This window comes from Balaenoptera musculus, chromosome 11 (assembly GCF_009873245.2).
Source record: "Balaenoptera musculus isolate JJ_BM4_2016_0621 chromosome 11, mBalMus1.pri.v3, whole genome shotgun sequence".
In the NCBI taxonomy this organism is placed as follows: Eukaryota; Metazoa; Chordata; class Mammalia; order Artiodactyla; family Balaenopteridae; genus Balaenoptera; species Balaenoptera musculus.
The window spans coordinates 37032520-37057035 of NC_045795.1; the positions used below are offsets into that span (position 1 = coordinate 37032520).

At 52.6% G+C, this 24516-nt stretch overlaps 1 protein-coding gene across 1 annotated transcript in view; it reads left to right on the plus strand.

Moving 5' to 3' along the window:
* The window catches only part of MDGA1 (MAM domain containing glycosylphosphatidylinositol anchor 1), a 54390-nt gene extending 48918 nt beyond the window's left edge, over positions 1 to 5472 (plus strand). The window contains exons 15-17 of the mRNA XM_036869191.1: positions 3165 to 3295; positions 3514 to 3622; positions 4387 to 5472. Coding sequence (XP_036725086.1) covers positions 3165 to 3295; positions 3514 to 3622; positions 4387 to 4478 — 332 coding nt within the window. The 3' untranslated portion in view covers positions 4479 to 5472. The remainder of the gene's footprint in view (positions 1 to 3164; positions 3296 to 3513; positions 3623 to 4386) is intronic.
* The last annotated feature ends 19044 nt before the right edge of the window (positions 5473 to 24516 follow it).

A 24516-nucleotide genomic window follows, 5' to 3' on the forward strand; every position in this document is an offset into this window, starting at 1 on the left:
CTTTTAACACTAGAAGTCCCACATCCCAGGCAAACCAGGACAGTTGGTCATTTTATCCTCAGCTCAGGAGGGGCACAGGGGACCCAGCTGGCAAGAAGAGCATGTTGGACACAGTAGGGCCCTGGGAGATCAAGCCTTAAGAGCTGGGATGCCCAGGTGCCTGGGAGCAGAGAAAGCCCTGGGCGAGCCGTCTGTACTCCAGAGCTTGCTTGGTGTCCCCCAGCAGGTGGGACAAACACCAGTCACTGAAAGCTTCTGGGAGGCAGGTTTGAATTCCACCTGAGGAAGATCCTATAAGTATCAGATCTTCCCAGCAAAGGAATGGGATACCCTGTGCCTGGACAGGAGGACTGTCCAGCAGGGGTGCTGTGGAGGTGACCCCTGTCCCAGGTCATGTTACTCCCCTGCTCGGTCCCCTTCCATCACCATCTTCTCTAGGCCTCCCATACCGGATCCGCCCCTGCCTGCTTCTCTGACCTCATTTTCTGCTGCTCTCCCCTGACTCTACTCAGTTCAAGCACACCGGTCTCCTTGCTTCTCTTTAAGTACTTGAGGCCTTAGAAGTCTTTGCTTGTGATATTTCCCCCCGCCTAGAATGTTCTTCCCCTCCCCTCATTCAGGCCTCCTTGGAGGGGTCCCTGACAGCCCCATGTAAAATACCTCTGTATCCCTTTCCTGCATTATTTTCTTTATAGTGCTTACTGCCAAAAGAGCATAAGCTTCAGGAAGCAGAGTTCTTTATCTTATTCATGGATGTGTCTCTGGTGCCTAGAATAGTGCCTGCTCAATTAGATGAATGAAGGAATGAATGAATGATGGGGAGGTAGGGAGGGCTGGGCTTGATGAACCCTGAGGTGACTTCTTACCCTGAGAAGCCTCTTTTCAGTCAGTCCTGATGACAGTGATGGAAAGTTCTTCATTGAGCATTCAAATATTGAGAACAGATAGGAATTAGATGGGGACTTTCCCTCAGGAGCCAAATAGGGAGAGAAGATATGAATCCCAATAACTGCCACACTGTAGAGCAGGGAGTGGTCTGGGCATGGGGAGCTGCAGTTTAAGGTCTCAGAGTTCACAGGAAACACAGAGGGCTCCCAGCTCAAGCCTGGGAAGACTTCTTGGAGGAGGTGACATTTCAGAGAGGGCTTGAAGCACAAAAAGGATTTGGTCAGGGGAACATAGTAGGGGAGGGCATCTCAAGCAGTGGGAACAACCCAGTCAAAAGCCCAGAGTCTGGAGAGCTGGACTGTGTCCAGGCTGCAACGTATAACTCAGTGTGGCTTTGGAGGTGACAGGAAGATAGGGAAGAATGTAGTGAGCAGGCACCCTTAAGGCCCTGGCTGACCCTGTGAAACGCTGTCAGGAAGAGGGGAGATCTTGAAGCTGGTGGGATGATCAGGGAAGGGGGCAGAAATTCAATTTTGATTTGAGTAGTGAAAAGGTGGGGTTCCCCCATTAGGGTCCTTGGGGCAGGGTGGTGGAGGAGGAAGAAACGGTTTGGAGATTGAGGTTGGACCCTGGAGGTTGGGGGATTGGAACCGGGGAAGATCTTCAGGAAGGGGAAGAGAGGGAGGTTCCTTTGGGGCTGGTGAGAAGCCCAAAAGTCACTGGGGCTTGGGCCCTGCCTAAGCCAGTGTGGCATCTCCCGGCCCACTGGGTGCTGGCTTCAGCCCTCTCAGGGCCCCGTCTGCTGGTGAGGGTTCTCCACATGCCTTGAACCTTTGTTTGCTCCTCCCCCAGGCCTGGGTCTGCTGCTGGGGAGAGGTGGGTGTTTCTTGCTGTCCTGGTCCCTCCTCTCCCCTCCCCTCCCACCCCACCTGGCAGCTCTGGGCACCAGCTGTCCCCAGTCCTTTTGTCTCACTGGCTCTCCTAGGTCCAAGCCAACTCCTTTAATCTCAGGCAGGTAACATTTGGTGGCCCTCCCACACTGGGGGTCCGTCTATCTGGTGTCACAGATGGTGTGGCTTTGTCTGGGGCAGTGCCATGGAAATGCCAGCTACCAGGTGCCGTCTAAGATTGATTCCCCTTCTCTCTGAGCCAAGTCTTTATGTCATAGGGGGCTTGAGATAGGCTAGAAGAACTGGCGAGGGGGCATGACATTGCCTGGGTGCTCTTCATCAAGGCCTGATCCCTTCCTTCTCTTCCATTGCCCCTCAGCATCTCCACAATCCCAGGCCCCTGGGTCTGTGGGCAAAGGGGCTCAGCACCCCTAGGCTAATACCTCCAAAATTTCACATTTTACCACAGCTATGTAGCACCTATACTAATATCTTTCTTTAAATCAACTCACTCCTTTTTTCTTAGCTTTGTCCTAAGCATCAATATTAGAGAAGTTGTGGGTTTGAAACAGTAGCTTTATTCACCTCTTAAAACATATATATAAGTATGAAATTTTTCATTGAGGTATAATGGACATTATATTAGTTTCATATGTACAACATAATGATTTGACATTTGTGCATATTGCAAAACAATCACCACAATAAGTCTAGTTAACAACCATCACCAGAATTTTTTTTTCTTATGATGAGAACTTTTAAGGTCTACTCTCTTAGCAACTTTCAAATATGCAATACAGTATTATTAACTATAGTCACCATGCTGTACATTACATCCCCAGAACTTATTTATTTTATAACTTGAAGTTCGTACCTTTTTAGTCCCTTCACCCATTTCACCCACCCGCCACCCTCCAGGTGTTAAATTTTTAAAGTCCGTTCCTGTACCTCCAGAAATCATTGCATGTATCTTGTACCACCAAGCGTGTGCATTACGTGCTTCGGGAATCCTGCTCTGTGTTCAGATATGGGCCCCAGTGTCCTGGGACAACTCCCCTGTCTAGAGGGGGGAAGGGTGCTGTGTGTGGGTGTGTTTGTGTGTGTGAGTGAGTGAGTGTGTGGGGGGAATTAGCTGATTAGGAAGGAAAGGAAGAAATGAAAGAAAATTTGCCAATCGTCCTGATAAATGGAAGCCCTGCTGCTGTCCCCTTTCTTTCCCATGCTGAGGTCCCCTCTGGGATAACAGGACACCGAGCCAGTCTGCGATGGGGAGAATGTCCTGTCCAGCGGGGACTGTGCGGCGGGCAGTGGTAGGGAGTTGAGCCTGGTGAATGGGGAAAGGTGAGGGTGCCCCCTCACTGCCCCCTCTCCTCACACCCACCACAGGCTCCCTCAACCTCCTGGTGCGGTCCCGGAACAGAGGGGCACTGGACACGCACGCCTGGTCCCTCAGTGGCAATAAGGGCAACGTGTGGCAGCAGGCGCATGTGCCCATCAACCCCAGCGGGCCCTTCCAGGTGAGTCTGCTGGGCCCAGGGCTCCTCACAGCTCTCCAGGCCCTGGGCCATCGCTCCAGCCAGGGAGCCCTCAGGAGGGCCTAGGGCTTGCTCCCAGGAGCTGAGGAGGAAAGCTTGCAGGGATGGGGGGCCTTCCAGGGAGACGGAGGCTAAGGGCTGGGAGTCTGTGGTGCAGAACCTCCCTCATCCCTGCTCCCTGCTCTCTGACCCCACCCCAGATTATTTTTGAGGGGGTTCGAGGCTCGGGCTACCTGGGGGATATCGCCATAGATGACGTCACACTGAAGAAGGGAGAGTGTCCCAGGAAGCAGATGGATCCCAATAAAGGTGCAGGATGGAAAGAGGGCGGGGGTGCTGAATCTCTGGGGGACTGTGTGGGTGGGTACCTGTGTCGGGAGGCGTTGCTGTCTGAATTGGGGTTCAGAGTGGCTGGGTGATGGGATGCATGTGCTGGTGACTGTGGGAACAGCTGCTGGTGTGTTTGGTACCCACCTTGGGCCCCACCCTGGCTCGGGCTGTGGGCCGTATGGAGGACATTGAGACTACCAGACCCTCCTGTGAGCTTACTAAGTTTACCGTAGCAGCTACAGTAGCAGCGTCTGTGTCTGGGTACATCCGTGTGTGTGTGTGTGTGTGTGTGTGTGTGTGTGTGTGTGTGTGTGTGTTTGTCCAGGTGTGAATGTGTACCCCTCCCCCTCCACCACTGGGGGCCAGGTGTTTGCAATAACAACAGCTGGAGTTTACCAAGTGATTACGATGTACCAGGCAAGGTACAAACACCTGTATATGCGTGATCTCATTTATTTCTCACAGCAGTCCTCTGGGTGGCTCTTCCTGTTAGACTCATTTTACAGATGAGGAAACTGAGGCCACTGAGGTTGAGTGAATTGCTCTGTGTCTTATTTAGTGAGCCACAGAGCCAGGATTTGGACCCAGCAGGCAGAGCACACCGCCTCACGCCTTACGAGTGTGTCTGTGAGCACGGAGAGGGGGCAGAGGACCAGCCCTCCCGTGGCCTGCTGGCTGCTCCTCCCTGGCCCTGCTGAGCTGACCGGAGCCCTGGCCTGTCTCCCTTCTCTTTCTCGTCACAGTGGTGGTGATGCCGGGCAGTGGAGCCCCCTGGCAGCCCCGCCCACAGCTCTGGGGGCCCGTGGCCATCTTCCTCTTGGCGTTGCAGAGATGATGAGCGCTTCGTGGCCCCCCCACCCCGCCCCCGGCACACCAAAGTGTCCGCATCGTACCAAAGACTGACCCCATGCCAGCCGGGGTGCCCAGGGGCAGAGCCGCCCGCCAGTGAGGGGGCCTGCATTGGCTGTGAGGATGAGCAGAGAACAAGGACAGCGGCCCAGCACTGAGGCCCCGGAGACGTTTGTTCGACACACGCACACACTCACACACACACAGATATATTAAAGCACAAGTTTCTATCTGACCTGCCAGCACCTTCTTTGCTGCAGAGACAGGGGACTCGCCTGAATGGCATCCACCACCCCACGGACCTCAGCGCCACGTAGGCCTTGTCCCGGCTGCACCTGTGGTGTGTTTCTGACCTTCCCCTGTCCCTGACTCCAGGCTGAGCTCAGCCCCGTGGCTTTACCAGAAGGAGCCAGAAGGGGAGCAGACACAGAAGCCCTGCCCTTGGCTGGACTCTGGGGCCCCCTGGGATGGAGGAGGCCGGGGTCAGAGGGGGCCAAGCGGGACTGACTCTGACATGAGGCAGCAGCTGCACACAACTCTGTTCCCAGAGCGAAGGCCAGAAGCCGGAGAGCCCAGGCCACCCATATCCCCGGACCCATTCATTCCTGGGATGTCATATCCCACCCCCCTCACTGTGCCCCCTTCGAAGGGATCTAGCGCAGGGCCTTGGGCCCAGACAGTCTGGAGACTGACCCCTTCCCCACCCTCCCCATCCCACTGCACCCCACCCCACAAGCAGCTGTATTCCTGAGAGCACAGCCCCTGCCCTGCTCAGCTGGCCTAACCTCAGCCTCCAGCTGAGCCAGGGGGGAGGCGTGGTGGCCAAGCCACCTTCTGGGGTGAGGCTTGCCTCTGAGAGGGGCAGAGGAGAAGTCCTGCTTTTATGATTTCACGCCCCCATATTGGACATTGATTTTAGGAGTAGAGTGGAACCTCCATTTCTTATATACTTGCCATGAAGGGGTGCTCTGGATGGGGTGTGTGTAGGGGGCTGCCCTGTCCTCCTCCACCACAAAGCACTGTCTAATGGGCTGTTCCCTTCCCCGCCCAGGGTCAGTGAAGGAGGAGGGGTTTGTAGAGCTGGGGGTGGTGTGTGGGGCAGTTGCTGGTCACCGTGTTCCCTGGGAGCTGAGCCTTGTGCCCCAAAACTGGGAAAGGGCTCCGTGCCCTTGGTCCTGGGTTGGGAGACTGAGACAGACATGATGGGACCTAGACCTCCTCCTCACCATCATCCCTGAGCCCCCCTCCTAGCGGTCCATGGGAGAGAGGAGGCCCAACCCCTTCCAGGGTGAGTCATCACGCGTGTGTGCATGTGGCTGTGTGGGTGTGCACGTGTGAGCATGTGTGGGCCCATCTGTTGTCTGTGTACCACTGTGGGTATATCTCTGGCAGGAGTGTGTGCAAATATATATCTGCGTGTGCAGTTATCCATATGTGAGGCTGGGTCTAACCCCCATCTCTTGTGAGTGCCTGCGTATGTCAGTATGTCCATCTTCATGAGTGACATGAATGTTTGTGGAGTGCTGGTCAAATATGCCGCTTCAGCCCTATTCTGTAGTCTCAAGCTACTTGCCACCACCTGAATTTCTACCTTTTATCCTCTATGGGTGACAAAGAGCTTACAGATGACCCTATGGAAATGAAGGCACCTTTGGTGGAGGCGTCACAGGGCTCCTCCTGGAGCATTTGGTGGGGACAGCTGCAGAGAAGAGGCAGCACTGCAATGCCAGGAGGCAGGCAGGAAACCAGAGTAAACGCTGCCCATCTCAGCTCTGCCAGGCTGGTGTTATCATCATCACCAACAGCTGGTGGGTGGCCAGGCCAGGGCTGGAGTGGGGCCTCCTGATACCCGACCAACGTGGCTGCCTTCCCGGCCCAGCCAAGGCCTCTATCTGGAATGAGTGGCTCCAGGTTCCCAGAACATGCTGCCATTTTTCTGCAGGTATTGTTCCTTAACTGTCCCATCTGTGCAGGGTCTGTTGTCCCAACTAGACTGTGAGCTCCTCCTCTGAGCCTTCCAACCCTCCCCTGACCCCATCCCACCCTCATGCCCAGCACAAGTGGGTCTGTTATGGGAATCTCTCAACGGGCTTTGCCTAGCGGAATGGATTATAGAAATCAGTGGTTCCCAGCCTGGCAGCAGAATAGAACCACCAGAGATTCTTTTAGAAAGCACCAATGCTTGGGGCCCTCTCCAGAGATTCCAGTTTAATTGGACTGGAGTGCAACCTGGCATCAGAAATGTTTAAAAGCTCCTCAGGAGAACCCTAGAGTAGAAACGACTGGCCTATCACCTGCCAGGCGCTTCCCCCGTGCCCTGGCTGGCGTGGGTGCTGGAGATCCAGAGCGCTTCCTCCTTGGGGCTCCGTGGTGCCCCATGCCTGCTGCCCTCAGATGACCTTTGAATACGTCTGTCCCCTGCTCTGGCTGCTCCATGATGGAGACCCTCTCTCCCTTATTCACCTCCACATCTGTAGAGCTGGATACAGAAAAGGGACTCAGCATATGTCAGCTGAGCCGAAGCACATACACGTGGCCCCTGAGTTCTGGTCTGTTTGGAGAGAGAGGACATGGTTACGTGGACAGAGTGTGCGGGGTGGGGGAGCACCAGGGAGCACTGCCAGAGGGAGGTCGGGGTGGGACCGGGGCAGCCCTGACTCCAGAGTGGCTTGACCTGGGCTAACAAAGTGCCCGAGGGAGCCACTGAGATCCTTGGTCCTTGCGTATGTCTGCACGTGCCAGCAGGTCTGCAGTGGATGTGGGTGTCTGTGTGTGCTGACATTAACGGTGTGTGATGCGAGCACCTAGGGGTGTGCTAGCCTGTGTGTGTGGGGGGGGTGTCTGCAAGGAATGAGCGTCTTTGTGTGTCCCTGGGTGACTCGTGAGTCAGTGTTTGTCTCTGTGTGCCTGTGAGTCAGCACCTCTGTGTCAGTGTCACCTGTGCCATGTGTGTCTTTGTGTGCCAGTGGATATCAGCGTCCATGTGTTGGTAGGTGGCCCATGAGGACCCCCAGCCCGGGGGAGACCCGCCTGGCTGGATCCAGTGCATCTCCCCAGTGGCAGTCTCACCCTCTGGGTCAGGGTGGCTGAGGCATTTTGTGGCCTTAAAATAGGGAGTCCAGGGTCAGCCCTCAGGGTGTTAGGGTCCTTCACCCCTGTCCCCTCCAGCTTGGTGTCTGGGGGACAAAGGGACTCCTGGGGCCAGGTGCTGTATAGGTAGGAGACAGGGAGCCTCAGCTTGGCTGTCCTGCCCCTGGAACCATAGACGGCCACCCGGGGTGCCGAGCTAAGCCTGCAGACCAAGCCCTCTGCTGCTGGGACGCTCCTTCCGCCTCTGCCCTCTCTGGGATAGCCCTGACTCCTCTTTCTCATTCACTTTGCCCTCTCCCTATGCTCAGTGAAAGCCCCTGGCTCAGGCTGTCAGTGCTGGGATGGACCGTGGAGGTCCAAACTCCTCATGGTAAGAATGAGAGTTAAGCCCAGAGAGGGGGAGGGACTTGCCCCAGGTCACACAGCCAGTTAAGGTGGAGCCAGCCTTGGAAGCCAGGTACTACAGTCCTGGGGTTGTCACACCTCTGGCCACTGCTCATGCCAGGCAGCAAGGAGGAGCTTGGTCAAACATCCCTGTCTCCGGGTGCTGGTACAGATGTTACTGGGCCCTGCACTGGGAGAGGTACTGTCTCCCTGCCCCCAATTCTGGCCCCGCATCCCAGGCCACAGCCCTTCGTGCCCCAGGTCAAGCCTGGGTGCCACATGGAGGCTGACGCCCTTTGCCCCCACTGGCTATGTCTGCTGCCCCTCCCCCAGGCTCCCAGATGAAAGGGACTCTGTTTCCCCTCCCCTCTGTCTTCACATGAACCTGGGCTGGGAATGAAGGTCAATGTGTCCTGGTGTCCTTATCCTGTTGACTTCCCCCTAAGGACCAGGGGAACCTGGGGGAGCAGGGCTAATCCTCATGTTTTCCTCTCTCTGGACAGCTCAAGGGGGACGGGGGTATTTTCAGGGTCTGTCCTTAGGAATGGGGTGGGTGAACCTGCTCTGGAGGGTCCCTGTAGGGCCACTGGTTGAGTTTCTGGGGTCAGGGGAGCCCTCCTCAATTCCAAAGGCAGGATAGCACCCCCCTCTCTGTTGAGTCAGTGCTGCTGTGTGTGTGCGTGGATGAGAGGGTGTGTGTGTGTGTGTGTGTGTATGTGAGAGAGAGAGAGGGTGTATGTGTGAGTAAGAGTGTGTGTGTGTGTGAGGGTGTGTATTGGGGCAGAAGGACCACTCTTTCCTGGGGATCCCTTGACCCTTAGAGCTGGAAGGGACCTTAGAGACCATTTAATCCAGTGTCCCCACTGTACAGGTGAGAAAGCTGAGGTCCAGAGAGATGGCCCTTGCCCACCACCACCCCCTCCCCTCATGTCACCTGCATTCATTTCCCAGGGGCCCCCCTAGGAATGCCCTCCCTCCTGGCATCCCCCCACAGCTGCTCACGTAAACACCATCTCAGCCCAACTCTGCTGGCCCCTCTGCACCCGTGGCCTCCAAGCATCCTTCCTGCCCTAGGGTAGCCAGCTCACCAAGGCCTTTATCTCCAACCCAGGAGAAAGGGCAGGGGAAGGAGGGGACTGCTCCAGCCCTGAGGCCTCAAGACTTGGGAGAAAGCCAACCCCTCTGTGCCCAGGCCCACCCTACCACCAAGGTAAAAGCACAACAGGAGACCCTCATTAACGGGTGAAAGGGATTGGGGTTGTTTTAGTCACATGACCCCATCCTCACCCCTTTGCCTTGCTCTCTGTCTCCGCCCCAGCCTCTGCCCCCTCTTTGTTCCCCTTTCCCCCCTACACCCCCCAGATGTAACCTCTAGTTGCGGACACGGTTGTTTCAATCAATAAAGCTGCAGTGTTCTAGCGCTCCGGGTCAGGTGGTGTGTGTTGGCGGCAGGTGGGCTGGGCCTGGAGGGGGTATGGGTGAGAGCCTGGGGGTTGCCCTCAGGCCCCTGGAGGGAGCCCTTCTTCCCTTCGGCCCCCAAATCATGGCTCCTGCTCTGTGGCGTGGACAGTGGGGACCTGCAGCCTGGTCTCCAACCCAACTAACTCATTCATTTGTTGCTTCAACAAATACTAGCTAAATGCTGCCTTCGTGGAAGCTCCTGTTTAGTGGACACTAAGTTCATAATTGCACCGGGAAATGTATCCTTATGAGCACAATTAATGCTGTGAGGGAAATTGGTGCTCTGGAAAAAGGTAAGAGGAGGGTCTCATCTGGGTTGGGGCTCCAGGGAAGACTTCTCTGAAGAAGAGACATTTAGAAGATACCTAAAGAATGATTGGAGTTAGCCTTTGGGGGCAGAGGGAATCTTCCAAGCAGAGGAAACAGAATATGCACAGGCCAAGAGGGGTGAAAAAACTTAGAAGGCTCAAGGAAGAGGAAGGAAGACAAAGAAGGAGGAATAAAATTGATCCACTACCTGTACCAATGCTGCCCTTTCCCTTTTCAGCACCCAACCCCACCATCCCTCCTATACGCTCCTACTGCCCACCCCCAACCCCCAATCTCTGTTTCTGTCCTGGCCCCATAAGCCCCACTCTGCACTCTACTTGGCCTCCCTTATTCACCACCAGTTAGCTGCCCACTCGCCCCAAAATCATTTTGTGCCAACCTTTCCCTTTTTTCCAGACCTCTCAGAATGCTAAAATTTCAGAGCTGGGATGTCCTTAAAGTCACTTATTTCAGTCATCTACTCCTATGCTTTCCTTGGGAGAAACAGGCTTGCCAAGATCATGGGGGCAGGCAGTGATGGGGAACATTCACTCCCCTGTGAAGGTTTGTGACGTGACCCCAAATCAAGGGCACATGTGTCATGATATGAACTACCGGGAGATCAGGCAAAGAACAGGAAGAGAGTTTATCGTGTTAGTAGTAACAGGTAGGTAGAGCAGAGAGTTTCATTTCCATGTTTCAGATGGGCAAACTGAGGCTCAGAAAGGTGACAAGACTGCAGGCTCCATGCCCCACCTCTGTCAGCTCGCACCTTGGGTAACTTGTTGCTGCCACACCTGGGATTTCTCTTCTGGAGCTTGGAGCCCACCACTGCTTTGGGTTGGCTCATTGGGTACCAGGAAGAGAGACTCACTCAACCTCACTCAAGTACAGGAGCATTACTGTGAGGCTCTATGTAGTGAGGGGGACGGACTTTCTCAGAAAGCCAAACACAAGAGCCGTAACAGGGATGAATTTCTTGAACCAGATGGGTATTCTGCGTTCAAGGTAGTTTTAGGAGTTTACGGCTCCTCACCTGGCAGAGTAAAGATGGCCACAAATCTTTTGTTATCCTACCTATAGGGAGCAGGACTCTAATTCCCTTCCCCTTGAATCTGTATTGGTCTTAGTGACTTGTTTGGCCCATAGAATGTGACATTCTGAGTTGAAGATGCCTTGCAGCTTCAGCTCAGTCCTCTTGGAATGTTCTCTCTGGGAGCCCCGGACCAGCATGTAGGACATCCAACTCCCCCAAGAGCGACATGCTGGAGAGGCTTCATGAAGGGCTCTAGTTGACCATCCCAGCTGAGTCCAGACCTCCAGCCATCTCCTGCAAAGCACCGGACATGGGCGTGAAGCTGCCTTGCCCCCTCCAGACCAGCCCATCCACAAGCTGAACACCTCTGTCGTTGCCACAGGGAACAGAAGTATTGCCCAGCCCAGCTTGCCCAAATTCCTGACCCATGAAGTCATGGGGTAAAATAAAATAAGTGTTATTTTAAGTCCCTGAGGTTAGAGATGGTTTGTTAAAACAGCAAAATCGATAACTACCCTGGCGTGACTCAGCCACTTTGCAGCATCTGCTTCTTTTTACCCATGCAGTTCTCTCCTGACTCACAGTGTCTGCACTTTCATGACTTCTGCTTTCCAGACATCTCCAGCTCTCAGTCTCCCTCACAACCTTCCAGTGACAGCTCCCAGCATTCACAGACTCAAGTTCTCTAGAGAAAGAGCCCACTGGACTGGCTCACCATTTTGTGCCCGGTCATAAGTACATCACTGGGAAACCTGTTGATAGGTTGCCCTTGGGTTAAGTGCCACCCCTGATCCAATCCACTGGGTTGGAGGAGGGGGTCATGAATATAAAACATGGCTGCCTGGGGGCCACTGCTTCTGAGAGACTGTGCATGGACCCACTTCAGAAGGGCAAGGGGCTGGCAGGCACCATAAACGTACTTCCTTGGTTCTTCCCTCTTTCATTCCTCCTCTAATGATGATCTATTCCCAGGGGCACAGTTATGCAGCGTGTGCACCATGAAGCTGATCCCATCCAAGGGCGGGTCTCAATGCCAATTGTACAGGTGGGTCAGGTAACTTCCAGGAACTGAGTCTTGTGTTATGCACTTGTGGTGACTCAGATATTTTTATTTTCGTGTCTACAGATGAGGAAACTGAGGCTCAGAAAGATGCTGTGGTTCCCCAAGCTCATACAATTAGGAAGGGGAAGAACCTGGAGACGAATCTAGATTTTTGACTTTTAGGGCAGTGTTTGTTTATGTCAGCCAGATCCTCTCCTCTTCCTCCCCTTTGGGATCATTCTGCTTTTCTCACTGGCTCGTCCCCAGGAGCTGGGAGAAGCAGGGCCCTTTCCTGTGTGGCCCTTCACTTCAGATGGAGATTGTTCCTGGGCCTGATTTTCTATTTCTAGCTGCCTGACCTTTTTGCATATGTCCTTTGTGGAGAGCTACTATAATACCTTTTTAGAAAGAGGTTGGGTATAAATAAATCCAAGAAAAAAGTTGAAACTCTTCTTGAATTCACCCCAACCCCACATGGAGGCATCCCTCCATACTGCTTATTGAACTGCCTGCTCCCAAATTCACCTTTCCTGGGCATGGAGCCCCATCAGCGCCCAACAGGTCTCTGTTCTCTGAGGTCAACTTGGCAGGCCCCCCCAAATGCAAATCCTACCACTCCATCCATCACCCTGTCTCTCTAGTAGTTCTGGTCTTTAAAAATATTTTGAGTTTCCCATTTCTCTGAGGCCTCATGAGGCCAGCCAAAGCTCGGCCGAATGGACTCAGCACTTTGCAAGGCCCCATTCCACCTGCACATGCTGTCCTAAGTAGAGCCCCACTCTCAGTGTCCCCGCCTTCCAGGACACCCACCAATTCACTCTCAACTGTGAGGTGGTGAGAAGTAGAGTAAAACATGAGTCAGAGAGGCTGCGAGTGCCAAATGTCCACGCAGTGGGAGTCGCTGCTGCCATTTAGAGATGTCTATAATGTATTGTTGAGAGAGAAAGGCAGACTAGAAAAGAGCATGCTTATTACTCTGGCATTTTTTAATATAAAAATATCTGTGTGTACTTGTGTGTGTGTGTGCATATTTTTTTAAGTCCAGAAGAATATTCACCAGGTTATCTGTCGTTCTCTCAGTGGTGAAATTTCAGATGCTTCTGACTCATATCTTTAGACTTTTCTGTATTGTCTGAATTCTTTTACAGGAATATGTATTATTTTTAATAACCAGGAAAAAAATCTATTTTCTCTAGAAAAGAAAAGCCAGAAGTCATCATCAAGGACTATAGATTAGAAATAAAGGTCACTTTCTGTTCTTAGCATTATTTTTACAACTACACATCACAAAGATTGGGAAAGGGCTTTGAACTTAGGCCTTGAAATCTTTTTCCTGCTGATTTATTCAAATAAAAACAGATAGTCGGAAAGAAAGGGAGAAGAATTGGCCTGCGTTGATCAGGAATGAGGAGGTGGGATGTTAAGCCAGGTTTTGACTAAGAGAAATCCCAAGGAGAAAGGATAACACTACTCGCAGCAACAAACACTAACATTTGAGGCATGCCCAAGCCCTGCGCATGTGTGAGTGTGTGAACGCAGCCGTGGGTGTTGGCACATGGGTGAGTGCGTGTGCATGCCCTCTTTTGGACGCTGTGGTGTTGGCAGCCCCCGTGCAGTGCTGGCATCTCCCTCCCTCTCATGAATGCAGGGCCATTTAATGAGGCGTCACTCCAGCCAAGGTGAGTGTGTGGACAAACACACCCTCTGTGGGGGGAGTGGGAGGGCTGGCCTGTGTGGCCTGGACAGGGCCTGGAGGGGATGGGCAAGAACTGCCTTTGGGCCCTTCCCAGACTCCTTCCCGACCCAGGTGGCAGAAAGCCCCTTGGAAACTCTCAGACCCTTGACTAGAAGCATCCAGGCCTCTGCTGATCTCTGCCTCAAGACTGGGGTCAGAGAAGGTGTCCTGATTCCACGGGAGAGAGGGAGAGAGAGGGGTTGAGGAGAGGTGGAGAGAGACAGAGACTGAGCCCAGGAAGTGGAAAGAGCACTGGGAGGAGGGACAGGGATGCCTGGACCCAAATTCTGGCTTGTGACCTCCAACAAGCCAACCCCATCTGGGCCTCCGTTTCCCTGTAAATTGGGAGGCAGGATGGAGAAGTTTAAACTTAAAGGGTCTTCCAGCTCTAGGATTGAATGAAGTGAGGGAGTGGGGTGTTCCTGAGAAAGGGGGCTCCCCCAAAGGGGTCAATGGGAACCCCAGCGACATAGCCCTGTTTCTGTCTGTGGGACTGAGCATCTTTCTGTCTATGTCCCCCTTCCCAGCACTGGGGACCCCTGTTACCCAGGCCCACCCCCAATCCCTGAACTGGGCCCCACCCCTGCCAAGGGGCAGGCCGGGGTCCTTGTGGGGCGCTGGCGGGCAGATGCCGGCTGAGCAGGGCTCCGTGCCAGCGGTGTGGTGGGAGATGAGTGGGACCCACCGGGGTCTGGCTGAGACCTAAAGCAGGGGGTCTTAGCAGGGTGGAGTGGACGTCAGGGTTGAGCCAAAGACAGAGGAGGAAAGAGGGACAGTCCTCAGGGAGGATGGCATCCGAGTGGGAGGTGGCTACAGGTGGACTTGGGGGGTTGGGGGGTGGCAGCTACTAGGATGGGGGGAGGAACCCCTCCCCTCCATGGCTCCCCAGAGGCATCAGAAAAGCCCTTTCTACCCTGGTGGTGGGGACAGCATAGTAAATCCAGAAGCCTTCCAGGAGGTCATTGGCCAACCCTGGACATCCTCTCCTGGAGTGAGGGTGGAAGTGGGTGGGAGGCAGGACCTAACTGGGTCTCAGAGATGTCCCTTCACCTCTTCACCCTGGGTCCAGAGATGGGGACAAGATGGGGGAGGGAGGTGGTGAAATTCCCCATTTCCCCTCCCCCTGAAATGGGAATCTGAGGCCCTTTTCTTTGTCTAAAACTTGAGAAGCAGAGAAGGTCAATCTCCCCCCACACACAGGCTGCTACCGCTGTGGGGACTCTGGCAGGAGGCAAGTGCAGCGTCTGGTGACTTCTGGCCTGTGGAGTAGTGACGGTGGGGTGCTGAGGTGGGAGTCCTTGTCTCCGACCCTCTGTCCAGACCCCCAATCTCTGAGGGAAGTGAGCAGCCTGCCCTCCGCTGTGGCCTTAACCACACCCCTGCTGGCACAGAGTCACACCTTTAGAAGCCTCCAGACATCTCTCCTCTTGCCTCTCTCTCACCTACCTGTCATCATGGGGACAGCCTCCAGGCCTGGCAGAGGTGTCTGCTGTCTCCAGACCTGAGCAGGGCCCGGCCCCTCTTGGCTGGTGAGAACTGAGTCAGACTGGAGATTCAGCGCTGAAGAGAACCTCTGGTCACCCCCTCCATGGCTGGCCAGAGTCTTCCCTACAATATCCCTCCAGCCCTGCTCAAACTGTGCCAGTGGCCAGGAGCTCAGTACTTTGCAGGCAGGTCACACCCTCTTGGCCAGCCATTGTCCCCTACCAACCCTCTGCGTCTTGTGTGATGGTGGGGGGAAGGCTGTGGCAGAATGGGGGTGAGGGCTCTGTCCCCCACTCCAACATTTCAGAACGGGCTGGGGAACCCCAGGCTGTCTCCCTTCAGTCACTCCATTGAGGCCGTGGCTCTGCCTTGAGAAGCGATGTAATGCCCAAAGGGAGGGGCAGACACTGGGGTCTTGGCGCCTGGGTTCTGGCCCAGCCTCTGCCATGGACTTTCTTTAGCTCCTGTCTCTGAGCCTCAATCTTCCCACGTGTAAAATGGAAAGAGTTTGGATTGATTGATTTTCTTAGGGTCCTAAAGCTCTGACTTCCAGTGTTATTTGCTATTAGGGTAAAGAATTAGGCATGAAGAACCATCACTAATGGCCAGAATCATTGTTTGTTTGTATCTCTGGGTTAGCAGAGGATAGATTCCTGCAACACACATTTAATCTTAGGGCCACTGCCCACATCTGGGACGCAGCACCCTTGTCTGTCCCCCAGGCTTTGTCCAGGTTCTTAGGTTTGACTGAGCCCTGTTCCCTTTTCCAGGAATTGCATCATCTTCAGGCCAGGGTGGATTTCTCTCTCTCCCCTGTTGTCATGTGGGTCACCCTGCCCAGCTTCCAGGTTCCCTATCCACTCTGGATCCATCTAGTCATTTCTGAGACTACCACCCTCTCCACCCACTCTGACTGCAGAAACTCTAACCTCCTTCTTTCCTCTAAACCCCAGGAGTAAAAGAGTGGATATATGTATTTGTATGGCAAATTCACTTTGCCGTACACCTGAAACTGGCACAACATTGTAAATCAATTATACCCCAATTAAAAAAAAACAAAAGCAGGAGAATCTCTATCCCTTTCCCTCCATTGTCCGCTTCTCCCTTCTTGGATTCTGACCCTGAGAGGACATAGTAGCATTTTTTTTTACTATGTAGTATTTGTTCATTTATTCACTCATTCACTCACTTAGTCACTGCTGCAGACATTGCTGGTTACTGATTTCACAGTCACTCCCTTCTTTTTTGCCCACCTCCCACCATAGAGCTTGAAAAACTGAGGTACTCATTTCTCATCCTCCCTTGCAGCTAGAGCTGGCTTATGTGACACATTTATGACCAATAGATACAAGAGGAAGTCTGCTGGGAGCTTTTGGGAAAGGTTTTCCTCCCTGTTGAAAGAAGGAAACTCTGGAGAATAATCCTATCTTACCACCCTGGCCCTCATCCTGCTTCCTGCCCATGGGCATGATTGTGTGAGGTCATGATGCCTGGCACAGTGGTAGCCACCTTGTGACCATGAGGCACCAAGCACAATGATAAAAACCAACACTCTGAAGATGGTGGAGTGGAAAAGTAGAATGAACCTGGGGTTCTTAATGATTGTTTGAGCTGTTGAGTCATTCCTGAAACCACCCCATCACCCCTTCATACTACTTGTTAAGTAAACAAATGTCATAATTGTTAAAGCTTTATAAATATTATTATTATTATTTTGCTGTCACCGTAACAGCACAATTTAGGCATTCATTCAGTTGGTCATTTACGTACTCACGAATTCACTCATGCATGTATTCACCTTCTTGCTGAATTGATTAGGATAGTGGTTCAGATGTTCTAACAGAGACCCCATGTAACAGTAGCTAAGTTAAATAGGAATTTATTTCTCTCTCACATAATAGTCTGAGTGTAAGTAGTCAAGGGCTGGGGTGGCAGCTCTGAGATGTCAGGAACCCAGGATCCGTCTAACTCATTGCTCCACCAGCCCTGGGGTGTTCTCTTGTCCACATGCTTCAAGGTGTCCCCACTGCATCACATCTCAGCTTGAGGGAAGAGAGAAAGGCAAGAGGGCCTTGTTCTCTCTTTCGAAGATGTGATCTGGAAGTTAACATATCCCACACTTTTTTATTCACATGTCATTGGCCAGAACTAGCTACAAAGTTCTGGCCCCTCCTAGCTACAAAGGAGACTGGGAAACGCATGCTCTATTCTAGGTTGCGATGTGTCTAGCAATAAATTATAATTTTTGTTTTACTGTAAAAGAAAGTGAGAAAAGATATGGGGGGCAAGTAGCAGTCATTGATTTTTCCCCTCATTCATTCATTCACTCACTTGTTCATTCATCAAACATGTATAAACACATACTTTGTAGAAAGCACTGTGCCATGTGTCAAGGCCCCAGATTTCAGGAGCTCATGATCTAGTGGGAGAATAAGGCAAGTCTAGACATTCACATCCAACACACTTTTGTGAGCACCTCCTCTGCCCAGACATGCATCCAAACCAAAAAGCAAAGAGCACCAATGACATTACATTTGGGGGGCTGTGTGTTGGCCCACCTGTCCTCTCACGTGGACTACCCCTACTGAACCAGTGATGTAGAATGAAGGAAGGGAGAACAGTGACGACGGCAAGTGAGAGCATGTCTCTCAGAACAAATCTGTGCTTAGAAAAACCCTTCTTGGGGACTTCCCTGGTGGTCCAGTGGGTAAGACTCTGTGCTCCCAATGCAGGGGGCTTGCGTTCAATCCCTGGTCAAGGAACTAGATCCCACATGCATGCAGCAACTAAGAAGTCCGCATGCCACATACTAAGAAGCCCATGTGCCACAACGAAGATCCCATGCGCCACAGCAAGACCCGGCACAACCCAAATAAATAAATAAATAAATTTTAAAAATCCTTCTTAGGTTCTAATGAGAATCCTGCCTGCTGAAATGTGAACTCTCTCTTTGTTCTTGGGTGTGACAGGCATCAGTACTGGCATCTCCCCCGGGCCCCCTTCTGATGCCTCTGAAGATAGGCTGTCAGTCTCCCACTCTTGGGGTTGCAAAGTGACTCACTTCCTTTGGGAAGCAGAGACTCTGTGTGAATGGTCCTCACTCTGTGTTTGGCACTCCTGGGCACCACAGGAGTTTGGTACATGGAAGAAGAATCAGGAGTATGTGCTAGATTGTATTTTGCAAAATTGGCGTCGGCAATATTTCTTCCAGGACCTGACCACTCCTCATCAGAAGTGAATCTATTTTGGGGACTTCCCTGGTGGCGCAGTGGTTAAGAATCTGCCTGCCAATGCAGGGGACACGGTTCAAGCCCTGGTCTGGGAGATCCCACATGCCGCGGAGCAACTAAGCCCGTAAGCCACAACTACTGAGCTCACACGCTGCAACTACTGAAACCCACGTACCTAGAGCCCGTGCTCCGCAACAAGAGAAGCCACCGCAGTGAGAAGCCCGTGCACCGCAACAAAGAGTAGCCCCCACTCACCACAACTAGAGAAAGTCCGCGCACAGCAACAAAGACCCAATGCAGAGAAAAATAAATTAAAAAAATATATATATATATATATGTAAAATTGAATCTATTTTCTCTCCGCTCGAAATTGGGCAGATTGTGACTGCCTCCACCAAGAGAATGTGATACAGCTCTGCCTGGGTCCATCTATCTTCCACTCTTTCTGTCCAACTCTCGATACTCTCCCTGGGAACCCATCTCCACGCTGGGAGAAAGCACAAGCCGCAGAGAGGGACCACATATAGGTGTCCAGGACGGCAGCCCCAGGTGAGGTGTCAGCTGAGAGCCAACATCAGCCCCCAGTCACCTGAGTGAGTTTCAGATCATTTCACCCCCATCCTTCAAGCCACCCTAGCTTGAAGTGCTGGGTGGAGTAGAGATGATCTGTCCCCACAAACCCTGTCCAATTTGAAGATTCCTGAGCAAAAGAAATACCATCATTGTTTTAAGCCACTTAGTTTTGGAGTGGTTTGTTATGCAGCAATAGACAACCAGATTTTATTTATTTATTTATTTATTTTATTTATATTCTTTGATTATTTAGGCTGCATCGTGTCTTAGTTGCGGCATGCAGGGTCTTCACTGAGGTGTGCGGATCTTTCGTTGCAGCGCGGGCTTCTCTCTAGTTGTGGCGTGCGGCTTGTCTCTCTCTAGTTGTGGCGCCCTGGGTCCAGAGTGCGTGGGCTGTGCAGTTTGCGGCATGTGGGCTCAGTAGTTGTGGTGCACGGGTTTTAGTTGCCCCGCAGGATGTGGGATCTTAGTTTCCCAACCAGGGATCGAACCCATGTCCCCTGCACTGGAAGGCAAATTCTTTACCACTGGACCACCAGGGAAGTCCCAGACAACCAGGTTTTAAATGGCCACAAATTCTTTGCTGCTCCTCCCATCAAGAGACAGAGACTGCTTTCCCAGCCCTTGAATCTGGGCTGGCTTTGCTCAGTAGAATACGGCAGAAGTCATGTGCAATGGCCAAACCTAAGCCTCAAGGGCCTTGCAACTTCTCTTCTTGCTTTCTTGCTGAGCTATCCTGCTAGATGCTGGAGACAACAAGGCCCAGCTGACGGCCAGCACCAACCTCCAGACATGTGTAAGTGAGTTCACCTGAAAGCATCCTGCCCCAGTCAAGCCACTGACTGCAGCCACGTGAGGGATCCCTGGCAAGAACCCAGCCCAAATTGCTGACTCCCAGGATTGAGAGTAAATAGGATGGTTCTTATTTTAAGCCCTTGAGTTTGGCACATACCAGCAGATAACTGATAATATCAGCTTCCTATTTCTGAATCAACATATGAATTGAGAGGTATTTTGTGTGCCCAGTGCTGTACCAGGTGTGGGCACAGGTAAAGTGGATGAGATCGTTGACCCCAGGAGCTGACTGCCTAGTTGAATGTCAGGGAAAATGAAGTCTCATACTGGAGTAGATTGCTAGCTGACAACCCAAACCGTTCTCCCTCGGTGATGGGATAGTAGCCCAGCAGCACATGGCTGCCCAGCTGCACCTTGTTCTCAACCTCCCTTGCATCCATGAACCACGGGACTAAGCTCTCTCTGTGAGATGTGGTGGGAAGTGATGGAGGCCAGCAGACTACGAGCGTGTAGTCAGAGGTCTCCATCCCCTTTAGAGAAGAGCTTCTTACCACCCTGGCACTCAAACTGCATCGAGGAGATTATAATTCTCTTACTTGCATTTTGGATTCTCTGTTATAGGAGTTTAGTTTTACCCTATTTAATAAAACCAGCCTCTCCTGCAAGGCGGCCTGCAGCAGCCCAAGTCTAAATACTTGCACCTGGGTCTGGCAATGGAGGTTGGGGGAAAGTGGGTAATGCTTCCTTCTTAATACAGTGTGAGCTCCATAAGGGCAGGGCCTTTATTCTTTTTCTTTAGACTTATTTCTTCGATCCAGTACTGGAAATGCAGCATGACACCCAGTAGATGCTCCATAAGTACTTGTCCAATGGGTAAGTGAAGTGACCCAAGGAAAAAATCGTATTTCATCATCCAAGGACAGTGCTTATGTGGCCTCTTCAGACTGGGGCTCCCCGAGGGCGGGGCCGCGTCTCCCCTCAGACCGGGGCTCCTGAGGGCAGGGCTGTGTCTCCCCTTCTGACTGCACTCCCTGTTGCAGATCTGGGTCTCTTGTCATACTGGGTCACCCTGAGGCAGGGCTGTCTCCCCCACTCTGTCTGGAAATTCCTGAGTGCAGAATTTTGTCTCCCCCTCATACTGGGGCTTTCTGAGGGCTGTGATGTATCTCCCCCCCTAGACTGGGGCTTCTCTAAGGCAAGGCTGTGTCTCTTCCTCCTGCCCAGCCTTCAGAAATCTGGAATCCCCTGAGGTCGAGTCTCCTGGTCCCTTTATTTTCTCAGGACCGGAGCAGTGCCTGGCTTCTGATACCAGAGCAGGCAAGAATATTTGGTCTTCCCCCCTGCTCCCAGCCGCCTCTAATTTGGGCAGTGACTGTGACAGGGGCTGCAGATGGCATCCAGTGATGGCAGAGGGTGGTTAAGCACCCTTGGAATGAAGCTTAGCCTCATTACAGCTTGTTTGAGAGAAGAGCCAATTAGGGAAGCAATTTTCCTTGAGCAGTCTGGAGAATGGAGTGAAAAGATATGCAGACAATAAACCAGCAGCCTCTCCTAGGCTGGCTCCATGGAGGCCCCTCCCTTGCCTCCTAGGAGTGCCCGCAGCCACTCAGATGTGGCCAGTGGGTAGAGAGAGGCAATGACGCCCCACCTGAGGTCAAGGTTCTAGAGTACTTCATGACCAGCCCCTCCCCCATGCTGCCCTCCACTAACTTATCATGGCAATAAACAAACACTCTCAGCTTCTGAACTTCATGCTCACGGCATTGGGGAGATTTTCTTGATCACTAATCAGCCTTCTTTGGGGCTGCTTTCTTGATCGCTAATCAGCCTTCTTTGGGGCTGCAGTTTCTTTTCGTTATATCCTTTGTGAGGAAAGAAAACAGGAAATACTCTGAGGAGATGCCCAGAGGCCCTCTCACCTCCCCTTCTCCATTCACAAAGTCCTGTCCCTTTTGTTCTCTGGCAGATTCCGGAACGATGGTTTCCTGGGAGTTCTCTGTTGGCCAGAACTACTGGATGGGGAGCAAATGACAGAAACCCAGCTTAAATGACTGAACTAAGGGGAAAAAAATAAAAAATAAAAAAGGAGAGGCGGGTGACTTATGAGAAGGATTCAGAACATCTCTCATAATCAAAGGAAGGGAGGGCCGAGCAGGCAGGAGAGCCTTGGTGACAACTGGATCCCAGGACTCAAACGCTGCCCAAACTTTCTGTCATTTTCCCCTCTGGTTTCTACCTCTCTGCCTGTTGACTGAAGTCTCTCAGACCCTCTTCCTCCACATGGCAGGCACTGTGGCTTTCTCCCTCGTGTCTCCCAGCTTCAATTTGAAGAATCCCAGGGAAGAATTCTGATTGGCCCCGCTTTGGGCACAGGCTAACTCCTCAACTGGTCATCTATGGCCAGTAGTGGGGGGCGGTGCCTGATAGATGCTTTCTACCAGGATCCCAGAGCTGGACAGGTGGGGTCCATCCCCCAGAAGAAGGGGAATGCCAATCCCAGGAGAGTGGTGGGGGCTGGGAAGACCATAAAAGAGTTATCAGTTAGGAGGGCACAGCTGTCTCCTTCCCTCACAATGTGCCTGACAACTTGTCAAATAGTTTATCTGCCTCATCTCCTTTATTTCTTGAAACAGGCATGAAATAAATTCCTATTATTATCATCCATGGTATTCAGATGAGGAAACTGAGGCTTGGTGAAGTTAAATAACTTGGCTCAGGTCACACAGCTGTTAAGTGAGAGAGCCACAATTTGAACCCCAAACTTTGGGTGGCACAAGTGGGGGAGGAAGGAAGAATCAATCCATAGGATGAGCTGAAGTTGGACATGTGAAATAGAACTTCTAATACCAGGAGGTCTGTGCCAAGTGTCAAAGCAGAGTCTACACAGAGCTGAAGGAAGCCAGATTCCATGGGGCAGAGTTGAGCAGGCTCTAGCAATCAGGATAGGCTTCCCAGAGGAGGTGTCATTTGTGAGCATAGCAGGATGGTTTGGGCTGCTCCGGAGAGTGAGCAGGCAAAGAGCTGCAGGTGCTGGCAGTTGGGAGTTGGGCTGGTGCCCATCCTGCGGCAGCACAGGCCTTAGTCTTGGAAGCCAGGCCTTTAACTAGCTGAGCCACACTGGAGGAGCAGCGCCTAGCACAGTGCCAGGCACACAGTAGGCACTCAATAAAGAGTGATAACTTTTTTTTTAAATTAATTAATTGTATTTATTTATTTTTGGCTGTGTTGGGTCTTCGTTTCTGTGCGAGGGCTTTCTCTAGTTGTGGTGAGCAGGGGCCACTCTTCATCGCGGTGCGCGGGCCTCTCACTGTCGTGGACTCTCTTGTTGCGGAGCACAGGCTCCAGACGCGCAGGCTCAGTAGTTGTGGCTCACGGGCCTAGTTGTTCTGTGGCATGTGGGATCTTCCCAGACCAGGGCTCGAACCCGTGTCCCCTGCATTGGCAGGCAGATTCTCAACCACTGCGCCACCAGGGAAGCCCCAAGAGTGGTAACTATTACCCAGACTAGGTGGTGACAACACTGCCAGGACTACTCTGTCAGCCTGATGATGAATGGAGACCATGAGAGAGAACACTCTCGACTACTGAGCACCTACTGTGTGCTACACACTTTACCACATTCTGCAGAAGGTAAATCCTGAGAGCAGGGATTTTGTATGTTTGTTTTGTATGTGTCCTGCACATAGTAGGGGCTCACTACACATCTGGTGAATCTGCAAGGGGGGGCCTCACAACCCCTCATTTTACAAATGGAGAAACTGAGACTCAGAGAATTAAAGGGACTTGTCCAAGGTCACAGGGCTAGAAAGTGAGGGAATCAGGTTCTGCTGATTTCCCAAAGCTATTTTTTCAATGAGCAACCCCAGCTGCTTCCCCAGGGACAGGTGGTTGCCAGGCAGAGGAGGAGGTTGGGGTCCTGCCTCTCCCATCAGACTCACTGATGAGAGGTGTGTTTTGCTGTCCCTCCACCCTTGTTGGACCCTGCTCAGGGTTCAAGCTCTTCAGACCTGGATGAGGGCCAAAGAAGAGAGGGGACCAGCAGAGGCTTCATAGGTCTGGCCCCTGCGGGGTACCAGACGCTTCCTGGGGAGCCTGAGGGAGGTGGCCTTAGCCGCGGGGGCAGCCTGCTAATTAGGACACGGTCTTTATGACTCAGTACTCTGAGATGTCATTTTCTAGACTTGGGGTTGGGGGTGGGAGTGGAGAAGGCACACACAGAGTTGTTTTTAATTACATTTGGTTTGCTAATTTCTGATAGAAAATAAATATTTACCGGGAGCCATATTTCTTCATTTCACGCCGGCTGACTTCTGAGTTTATCAGGAGCCCAAACTGGCACCTCCAGCTCACCTCCCCGCGCGCCCGCTGCCCCCCCCACTGGAGTCACACACCGGAGCTCAGAAGTTGGCCGGGAAGGGGGAGAGATGGGAGGAGATGGAGGGGTGGGGGAGGGCAGGCCCTGCTTCTGTGGGTGGCAGGTCCACTTTTCGATGTGGACAGAGGGGAAGGGGGCCTGAGGACGGGGAGCTCCTCGCTCCTGATGCCCAGGTAGCACAGTGGCTGGAGTGGGGGCAGGGAGTCTGGAGGGGGCATGCCCTCCCCTTCCACCCATGAAGATGATTTCTAAGGATACTTCTGGCTTCCACATCCTAGCGTGGTGATGGGTCTCTCCAAGGACTGGCCTTGGAGGGCTTTTTTGGTGATAGGGGTGGCAGGGAGCTTTGAAAGGTCATCCTGTCCACTCCTTGGTCTCCAGATGGGCCCATGCAAGGGAGTTGGAGGGAGGGAGAAAGGAAGAAGAAGGGGAGAGGGGAAAAGGGAAGGGAAGAGAGGAAGGAAGTCAGGGTGAATTCCCCAGGGGGGAGGTAAGTGGTCCCCATAAAG